This window comes from Copadichromis virginalis, linkage group LG3 (genome assembly GCF_057382275.1).
Source record: "Copadichromis virginalis isolate Kocher_CV1m ecotype Utaka linkage group LG3, C_Virginalis_male_GT1.1, whole genome shotgun sequence".
In the NCBI taxonomy this organism is placed as follows: Eukaryota; Metazoa; Chordata; class Actinopteri; order Cichliformes; family Cichlidae; genus Copadichromis; species Copadichromis virginalis.
The window spans coordinates 12,404,935-12,414,865 of NC_140620.1; the positions used below are offsets into that span (position 1 = coordinate 12,404,935).

Sequence of the window (9,931 nt, forward strand, 5' to 3'; positions counted from 1 at the left end):
ATCATTTTTCTTTAGCTCTTTTGTAAAAAATCACTTTCTCCCAAATAATTGACTCAAAATATAAAAGTAAAGAACTGGGTGAAGAGACTGCAAACATAGCTGTTCTGTAAATACAGCAATCCAGCATTTATTCTACATTTACCATCTAGTAAGCTAAAAGCATACGTTATTAGAGGGTGGATGTATGGGATGCTCTAAACTCTAGATCACTGGTTTCTTTCTGTGTGTCTCAGGATTTAATAAAACTACAATCTACACCACAGTGTCACAACAAGGGGCCCAACATCTTATTCCTGGTCCCAGTTGATTAACACTGCAGTGTTAATAATAAGATGAGATGAGATAAGATAAGATAAGATAAGATAAGACTTTATTGACCCCACGGAGGCAAAATTTGTGCTGTGTTTCGTTGTTCTTGTAACATTGACAATTAAATCGATTCTATTCAATAGGGGGGTCATGTCAGTAAAACACAAGTATAGATGTATAAAAAGGAGGCAGAGGTTTTATAATACCTTTTAAAAACCATTTTCTTTCAAACTGACCTGGTTTTAATTTTCATTTGTTTTAAAGACAGTATTTAACTCTTTGTACTCTTAAACTCTTTAACTCTTTACTCAAGATATGAAAGTAAAGATCTGGAGAAAGAGACAGTAGCCACACTTTGTTAGCAATTACAACAATCAGACATTTAGTTATTGTATTTTTTCTTTTATTAAACAGATTTCAGTCATATCACAGTAATCCCTGGATTAACTAGTGGGAAGTGACCAATTATGCTGGAACACATAGCAGGATGTTTTAACAAAACATGACAAAGGCATGCTATGGAAGAGATCCAGAGATGATTAAATTCAGAATAGTGTATAAATGCACTAGTCACACACACCATGCTTCCACATCATGCTAATTATAGAGTTCCACAGGGTTCTGTGCTAAGACCAATTCTGCTTACATTATACATGCTTTCCTCCAGCCTACGTTATCTGCTTTAAGGTACACATTTGAGAAAGAGGGAGGACATACAGGCAGGGATCCAAGTGACCACACTTTATTTACAGTGAAAGTTTAAAGGTCCAATCTCTTCCAGGCTTAAATCCAGAAAATGTCAATTTTCCCCCAGAATCCACACCAGATTTTGCTCATCACTTTGTGTCTCATAATCTTTAGGGATGGGAATCTTGAAACAGTTGTTTCAAGACTGTGTTGAGCTTCTTAAGCTCATATGTTTCAAAACACTGCACGGAAGCATGGTTCAACACACCCAGGTCACATGACCATGACTTAACAAAGTTTTGATGTGTTTCACTTCAGTTTCAAGAGGTGGTCGAGGAGGTAAGACTCACCTCAACCTCGTAGTGTGTGGAGCAGCGGCTCCCCATAGAGAGCATTTTTCACCTGCACAAATGCCGCCTGGCACTGATCCATCCATGAGACCAGATCTAGGTCAGGCCCACGAACCCAGGCATGAACTGATCATAGTACCCAGGCAGCTCCATGGACTGCCTCACTTCCTTTTTTGTCTTGGGGTGTGTGCGGGATGCAATGGTGGCTTACTTCTCCATCTGTAGACACACCTGCCCTCCCTCCAAGTGGAATCCCAGATACCGTACCTCCCTCTATCCAACTGCACACTTCTTTAGTTTGGCCTTGAGGTCTGCCTGCCTGCTTTAGGGACTCCAGAACCACGGCCACCCGCTGCACATGGTCTGCCGAGGTGTTACTGTGCAGGATCACATCATCGAGGTAGGTCTCAGCATATGCAGCATGCAGCCACAGCACCCGGTCCATGAGGCTCTGGAAGGTAACTGAAATGAGCCAAATTGGTACAAACCGTCAGGGTAGAGAAGTGTCTCCTCCCCAGAGTCAGCGTCCCAAACAGCTGTTCTGCTGCCGTCATTTGGCTGCATGTGATGATCCAGAACTTCTGCCGATGATTTTGGACAGAGAGGCCCAATCTATCCAAAATGGCCCTGCCGATGTCATCGAAGCTCTGCTGTGGGGCTGCCGGCAGGCTCAGAACCTCGGACTGCGCCTCTCCCAACAGCAGCGGTAATAGCTGCAGGCCACTGATATGCCTCTGTGTTGGGCTAAAATAGGGGTCAGCAACCTTTAAGACCCAAAGAGCCATTTGGACCCTGTTTTCACTGAAAAGAAAACACTGGGAGCCGCAAATACTTTTTGACATCTAAAATGAAGAGAACACTGCATACATTGTTTTTTACCTTTATGCTTTGTATAAACCACTATAGTGTGTTGTTTATGAAGTCCACGAAATGCTACAAAGTAAATGAAATTTTATTTATGTAATGAACACATTTTAAACTCTTAAAAAATTTATAACAAAAAAATCAATTTAAATCAATTAAAAAGCTGAACTTAAATTATCCATGTAGCAAACAAAAACTGATCCTTATATCACATTTGGGCTTTCGGAGCATGTAGAGCCTTAACCTGAATTTTAAAAATAATTGGAAAAAACACTACGCTCCTAAAAAAATGAATAATAAATATTCGCAAAATCTCTGCATGAATATTTATTTTACCTGGTTACCTGGTACCTGTATGGCGGGCGTGGCCTGCAGTGCTGCTGCAGGAGAGGTGGTTGCGCCTGAGCCACACCGCCTTATAGTCTGTGCTCTCTCTGATGTTGTGTTATGTGTCGGGCTGTGTGCCGGAAAGCTGAAGCCAGCTGCATGTGTACAGCAAACATCGTCGGGTCTGCCGTGGTATGTTTACAATGGGACTTCTGCTCCTGAACCTCTGCGCCCAGCGTCTGCAGACTGGGGCTGTACGAAGTCACTTTCATCTTTACGCAGGACTGTGAGCTGTCGTCTGTGAGGCGTGAGTGGTTTTTGTTTTTATCATAGTTCATGGTTGGGAATAGCTGCTCAATTATGTATGCGGATCCGAAGATCGACAATCCACAAATTAGGCATACTGGTAGGCCGCTCTCGTCAGAAGTAAATGCAAACAAATCTGCCCAGACAACATTTAATCTTCTTCAGATATTTTTCTTATCTTACATTTCTCCATAATTTACCTACTTGGGGTTGAAAGTCTCAATAAATGCATTGCATTTTGGCGGGTATATACATATATATATACCGGCTTCCGCGAGTGTGACTTCCGCGAGTTATTTTGATTAAATTGTAATATTATGATGAAAAATAATTTAAAAAATAATTTTATTTTTATATTTCAAGATCATGATAATCTCTGTAATCATGTGAGCCAATGTGTGGACCGACTGCACAAGCAGCCATGAAAATGAGTCTAGCCTCTCCTATTTTCACAGCTCGTCTGACTGTGAGTCCCAGCAGCTCTCAGCTGTTTGAATTAGACTTTGTATCTCTGAGTTGTCAGGACGATGACAGCTCTGCTGGATGGACTCTGAGGAGAAACATAAGCAATAAAGTGATGATTCAATGTGGAAAGAACTTTGGAAGATGGTCTGGATCTACCTGTACGATAAGCTACATGTACACATGGGACAGTGGAGTTTACTGGTGTTAGTCCAGAGAGGGTCCCATCAGTAACATGGTTAACCTGACAGTCACTGGTAAGCTGAGTGTGTGGAGTTAGTGTTGATGAAGCTGTGTGTAAATGGATGAAATGCTGTAGTTTGTCTCTGTGTTGAGGTGGATCAGTGATCCTGCAGAGTCCTGTCCTCCCTGTGATGGAGGGAGATGACGTCACTCTGCTCTGTAAAACAAAGACCACTCCCTCCAACCTCCCAGCTGCTTTCTATAAAGATGGCTCCCTCATCAGGAAGCAGCCTACAGGTCACATGACCATCCAGCATGTTTCCAGGTCTGATGAAGGCCTCTACAAGTGTGACATCAGCGGTCATGGAGAGTCTCCATCCAGCTGGATCACTGTCACAGGTGAGGAGCTTCACACTCATTTCATGTCTTATTTCAGCCACAAGTTTACCTGAATAGATGGGATTCTATCTGCAGGTAGACCTGCGACTACAGCCCCGCCCACATCAGCACCTTCACCTTCTACCTCACGCCCCCTGCATTTTGACTTCACACTGCTTCGCTACCTGCTGGTGTTCTGTCCATATTTAATCTCCACTCTTCTTGTTGCATCTTTACATCGACAGAGAGCCACAGGTAACACTGACTCATTCACTGATCAATTATTAAACAATCAATAATCAATGAACTGATGACAGATATCTGTCTATAACTACAACTGTTAACATTTTATAGACTGCATCTGTGTTTCTTTTCTGATTTGCTGACTGCAGGGAACAATCCACCCACCAGTGATCATCCGAGCTCTTGAGGTCGACGGATTGGATGAAGAGGATGTCATCGAAGAGCACTGATTGTAAATTTTATCTAAGATTTTGAGGCTCATTCAAAAACAAAGCCTGTGTACAAATCTGTGTTTAAGCCAGGTGTTCAAATAAATTATGAAATAGGAAAAAAAAAGATTCTAACCCAGAAAATAATGTAATTTAAGTTAAAAACATAAAATAGTAACTGGAAAGGTTCAAGGATTTATCACTTCAAAACACTATTCATCTTGAAGTACTTATGTAAAGACCCGACAAAATGAGCAGCATAGACTGAGTCTTAGGCTACGTCCACACGTACCTGGGTATTTTTGAAAACGCAGCTTTTTCTATGCGTTTGCACCTTTCGTCCACACGTAAACGGCGTTTTTGGTCACTGAAAACTGAGATTTCTAAAAACTCCGGCCAGGGTGGATATTTTCGAAAACTCTGTTTTTGCTATAAAGTGTGGACGAGAAAAACGGAGAAAATGCAGCGTTAAAGGTGTGCGCCTTTTTTGACATCACGTTATTGTTTCGGTGAAATGAATTTCTACAATACTGTTAATTCTACTCTCTGCAGTGTTTAAATGCTTACATATACACACAGTTACTGTCCCTCCACACATACGACTGGGTTCTGCTTCTATTCCCCAGCTTTGTTTACTATTTCCCACCGAGGCTTCTAGACTTCTGATTGGCCAACATTTCTACACGGTGAGGAATATATCGCCACCTGTTGCTTTGGCATGTTCATAGCAGCATTTTCCTTCATTTCTGCATTCACGTGTGGATGGGATTATTTTTTAAAACGTCCGTTTTCAAAAATACCCGTGGACGTAGCCTTAATCTTAACATACCTAGAGTTGTAAACAGAAGTTCATATGCACTCTTCATGGGTAATTTTGAGCTTTTAATAATTTCTTTGACTTATTCATTTTACAGAGTGGAATGATTGAACAAAATACATGTTTAATGACTTGAAAATGAATGGTGAAAAATTGTCAGCACTCATTGGACTGACCAATACTACGTACAGTCCAAGGACTCAGTGATGACAGTAAAGATCTCAGAAGGAAAATTTTAAATTTAAAGAAGTTAGGAAAATCTCTTGGAGAGAGAGAAATGGAGCCACATTCCAAGCTCACCTGCTCTGACACGTTATTTGGATGTGTAATCATGTTTGCCAAGGCCAGGAAAAAAACCCAAACTTTGAGCCTTAGTTGAGAGGAAAAAAGCTAGGCCACAGTCAAGTGAGTTTTACACCACCAAGGGTGCTGACCAAGAAAGAAGCGCCTGATCAAACACATTCAAACTGGACAGAAATGTGCAAAAACAGAACAACAAAGCACAGAACTAGTCCTTCATTTGTAATAAAATGGCATGAGTGGTATTCAGCTAGCATTTAAAAAGGTCCAGTTAGAGAAAATTTCTTGAAGTAAAGGACCAAATGATTATAATGTCTAATTAAAGGAGTAAATACTCTTATGGATCTGCTTGGTCTCTACACTGCACTAAACAATAAGAGGAAACAGAGCCATTCTGAATCCTTCAAAATAAAAACGTTAAAGAAGCATAGAGGCTGGTGCAGATGCTGGATGAACAACTACTGAGTATTAAGGACACTTTAAGGAAAAAAACAGTATTATTGATCAAATCATTCTGATAATCATTTGATCAGTCAGATACATTTGATTATTTTCAAATTGATGTTTCCTGGGTCATTATTTTAATTTGCTGCGGGATGAGACAACATGGTGATATTTACAGGTGGGTAGAGTTGAAATTTTTCATATATATATTACTGTCCGGAGAGTAATGATTCTAACAAATACATACAGTTAATTTATTAATTTTAATTAGTTTATTAATGTTTAGGAAATAAAACCATCCCTATCTTTATTGATTAAATCGATTCAGGTCATTTTTAGATCTCGAGATAAACACGTGTATTTCAATGAACAGAAGCCCCGCCCTCGGCGTCTCTTGCCATGGCAGCGTGTCAACAGCGCTCCATGGAGACGGCGAAACCTGAACCGGGGCTGTTTTTCCGCGTTTCTCCGTGACTTGGACACAGCTACCCGCCTGCAGATGATGGGACGGCCCAGGTACTTCACTCCCTCGGAGGTGGCGGCTCACAACACGGCGGAGGACCTGTGGGTGTCGTTTCTGGGCAAAGTGTACGACCTGAGCCCGCTGATGAGCCAGTACAAAGGTGAGCCGCAGCAGGTAGATTACTGCGTCACCAGTTGAAGACAGGGCAGGCTGAAAAGCACAAAGTGCCTCTGTGAGAAGTCAGAGTCAGTGAGAGTGATTCCTGTTTTTGACTCTTTAGTTACACAACAGGAAAACGAGTTTCCGGAAGTGTCTGTTCCTGCTGCTAATCCACACAGCGAGCAACCAGAAGGAGTTGCACTGTGTGTGAGAGACTTGTGTGTCCGACATGAAGACTCGCAGAGTACAAAGACACAAAATGACAACAAAGGGAAAAAATAAATAAATAATAATCCCTGAAAACGTGGATCACAGTTTTCCCACTCAGTTCATTGATTTAATCCATAGACTGTATGCAAAAGATGGTGCTTGCTGCATATTGGGGTTTTTCTTCTTCTTCTTCTTCTTCTTCTTCTTCTTCTTATTATTATTATTATTATTATTATTATTATTATTATTATTATTATTATTATGATGATGGAGCTCGTGGATGAAATGACACGAGGACCTCAAGTCATTTACTGCAAGAGGCTGCCCTCTGGTGGTCATTTCAGGCATTTCTGCACTGAAGCGTCAAAGACCGATTTAAAAAAAAAAGTGTTTTTGCTTGTAATATTTTAAAGACACAACTAATGATTGACTGTAACATCTAAAGATGAACTAGATCAGCTACTGTTTAAATTATGTGTATAAATACATAAATTAGATTAGATGAAAAAGCCGAAGGTGGGTAAATGACCCAAATAGTTTGAAAGAGAATATTTAAACCGCTTGGATGAATTAACTTTGTGTGGAAGTTAATCTTAATATTTCAAGGCATCCTGTTTCCTCTAATAACTGATCGGACAGTTTTACTCTGAAAAAATTACACTTTTAAGCATTTTGATGCATTCCTATAACTAAAGGTGGAATTTTAGTTTGAAAATCAGAGATTTCATAGCATCCTGTTACCATCCCCTATCTAATACACTTTTATTTTGAAAATGATGAATTCTTTTAACTAACTCTAGGTTTTATTTTGAAAATGTGAGATTTCATAACATTCATTACCTTACCTCACCTAACATTACCTTCCAATTACTAATTGGACACTTTTATTTTGAAAACAAAGACACTTTAAAATAATCTTTCCTTAAAGTTGACTCGCTGCTGGAGCCTCAAGTGGACATTAGAGGAACTGCAGTTTTTGTTCCATCAACACTGGCTTCATGCTTTAGACTCTATGATCAGCTTGTTTTGTTGCTGTTTGAAAGCCTTTGTAATGTTAATTTGAAAGAGTATAAGTAAACATCTGTGTAGTATTTCCTCCTACAGCTTTCTTAAAATGTAAGTGGGTTAAAATCAGACACCACTGTGGGAGTTCTCAGGTGGAGAGTATTAAGAAAGATGGTGTTTATGAGGGTAACATGTGTTTCTGTCTGCAGGTGATGTTCTGCTGTTGCCCATCATGGAGTTTGCAGGGAAGGACATCAGCAGCTGGTTTGACCCCAAAACTGAAGACGTGAGTGCCGATCAAACTTACGTGGACTGGTGTTAGACTGTGCAGAGCTTTTCTACTGTAGCACAGACCCAAGAGTTCATTTTTACTACTTAAGCTACATTTATGTCTTAGATTTTACTTCATCTTTCAACTTTAGGCACTTTCGCACTGCTTGTATGGATGCTTCTGGGACCGTTCAGGGGATCAGTGTCTTGCTGAAGGGCATTACAGCATGCTGGAATCAAACATCCTCCTGAGCCACAGTCACACTCAGTCATCTCCTACACCTGTCATTAAGGGCAGCTTGAGTAATAGTCGTGCATTCCTAATCCTGCTGAAGAGTGTTTTCACCTGAATGTACTCGCCTGTTACTGAGTTCTGATTTGGAGAAAATTGAGATACTGTTGTTTAATCTTCTCTACAGGAAGCTTCACTTGAGGTTTAAGCCCAAGTCACACAGGCCTCGAGCCTCAGTCAGCCCAAATCCTTCCAACCTCGAGCAACTTTCAGGAAAAAAAACACTTTTTCCTAGAGACCTGTGGTTTCCATGGGAGTGCAGACTGCTCTCTAGGCTTGTGTGAGTGGTCAGAATCAGTTTCCAGGTCACATAATTTTCTCGTATAAAAAATATAGAGAAATAAAAATTCTTATCACAGTTCAGCTAAAGATAATCAGACAACATTTTCTGTTGCTTTGTACTTGGACAGTTAAAGTAAACACACTTCACTGTTTTCTCCAGCAGGTTTTGCTTTTACTTCATGAGGATATTTCAGTTCTCTGATCTGGAGTCTGTGGGCAGTGGCCCGCCTCAGACCTGAAACCTGAAACAGCATCTGGTGGTTTTATGCTCCTGTGCTGTCAATGTAAAAAGATAGTAAATTAATTTCCCACCTGTCCTCAGATCCTGAAGTACGTGGACCCTCTGACCTGCTGTGTGGCGTACTACACCCCCAGGGGGCGTTTCCTGCACATCCCCCCCAACGGTCCGCGCTCCGACTGGGACAGCGACATCGGACAGCCGTGGTGGAGAGATAGCCGATACGAGGTGGGGCTGCTGTCCGCTAAAACCAGGTGGATGCGAATCATCAACACGCTGACGTCACAGGAGCAGCGGATGGAGGTGAGCACATCACCTCAGCCAGATGCACTTTGGGTAACTGCGCCTTCATGATGTGGTTAACGGTCACAAAGACGTTTAGCTACAAACACAGTGTGTGTCCTGATGCCCTCAGGTGTGCTCAGAGGAGACTCTGAACGAGATCCTGCAGCGCTACCTGCGATACAACTCGCATGCCCGCAGCTACACCTGGAAATACAACGGCGCCGTCCTGGACATGAACAAGACGCTGAGTGAGAACAATGTCCCAGACAATGACCTCGAGCTCGAACAGCTGCGTCTGGACCGAGACGCATTCACCCCCGCCATCCTCCTCCACTACAACGATGACCTCACCGAGGGCTGACCTCTGACCCTGAACTGTGGACTAGAACATAACAGTTATTTTATTAAAGCTGTGCTAACAGGTGCCTTTTCTAACTGTCGTTTGATGAAAGTTTTCACCAAAGAGAGACCTTAAATTCTCTTTAAAGGCCAATCTGAGCTGCACATTAGCACAGATGGACTCCCACAAAGTCACTGGAGACTCAGTTAGGGTTAGCTGAGGCCCCTGATGGCTAACTGAGCTAAGCAGTTGGCAAATTTTGTGCATCAAGAGGCTGATCCAGAGCCAAACTCTGTTTGGTCTATCTGTCTATATGTTGTTTCCTTGCATTTAACTTAATTTTACATCTTCTTTTACATCTATCAGTTCAGCCCCTCACATCTTTAAACATCTTTAAATATGACGAGATGAATATGAAGAGAAAATGTTTAAACCTAATTCATTTGCAATTCCTTCAGTGTCCACTCCAGTGAGTCAGGCCCCATAGACTCCCGTGTTAAAATATTCA

The 9,931-nt window shown here is 41.4% G+C and overlaps 2 protein-coding genes across 2 annotated transcripts; both read left to right on the forward strand.

The window, feature by feature from the left end:
* Positions 1-3,342: 3,342 nt before the first annotated feature.
* On the forward strand, positions 3,343-4,305 carry LOC146712825 (B-cell receptor CD22-like). Its single transcript, XM_085452648.1, has 4 exons — positions 3,343-3,562; positions 3,642-3,887; positions 3,963-4,121; positions 4,259-4,305. Exons 1-4 carry the CDS (start codon positions 3,541-3,543, stop codon positions 4,294-4,296), a joined length of 465 nt encoding a protein of 154 aa, XP_085308774.1. The 5' UTR covers positions 3,343-3,540; the 3' UTR covers positions 4,297-4,305.
* Positions 4,306-6,266: 1,961 nt separating this feature from the next.
* On the forward strand, positions 6,267-9,507 carry cyb5d1 (cytochrome b5 domain containing 1). The gene is made up of 4 exons (XM_085444629.1): positions 6,267-6,502; positions 7,926-8,002; positions 8,883-9,101; positions 9,214-9,507. Exons 1-4 carry the CDS (start codon positions 6,379-6,381, stop codon positions 9,442-9,444), a joined length of 651 nt encoding a protein of 216 aa, XP_085300755.1. The 5' UTR covers positions 6,267-6,378; the 3' UTR covers positions 9,445-9,507.
* Positions 9,508-9,931: the final 424 nt, after the last annotated feature.

Bases quoted from the DNA above. Each gene is read 5' to 3' on its own strand.
- LOC146712825 (XM_085452648.1), top strand. From the start codon at position 3,541: ATGGTTAACCTGACAGTCACTG. The intron at 3,888-3,962 runs GTGAGGAGCTTC...TTCTATCTGCAG, and splicing joins CAGCTGGATCACTGTCACAG to GTAGACCTGCGACTACAGCC. The intron at 4,122-4,258 runs GTAACACTGACT...TGCTGACTGCAG, and splicing joins ACATCGACAGAGAGCCACAG to GGAACAATCCACCCACCAGT.
- cyb5d1 (XM_085444629.1), top strand. From the start codon at position 6,379: ATGATGGGACGGCCCAGGTACTTCACTCCCTCGGAGGTGGCGGCTCAC. The intron at 6,503-7,925 runs GTGAGCCGCAGC...TTCTGTCTGCAG, and splicing joins GCTGATGAGCCAGTACAAAG to GTGATGTTCTGCTGTTGCCC. The intron at 8,003-8,882 runs GTGAGTGCCGAT...ACCTGTCCTCAG, and splicing joins TTGACCCCAAAACTGAAGAC to ATCCTGAAGTACGTGGACCC.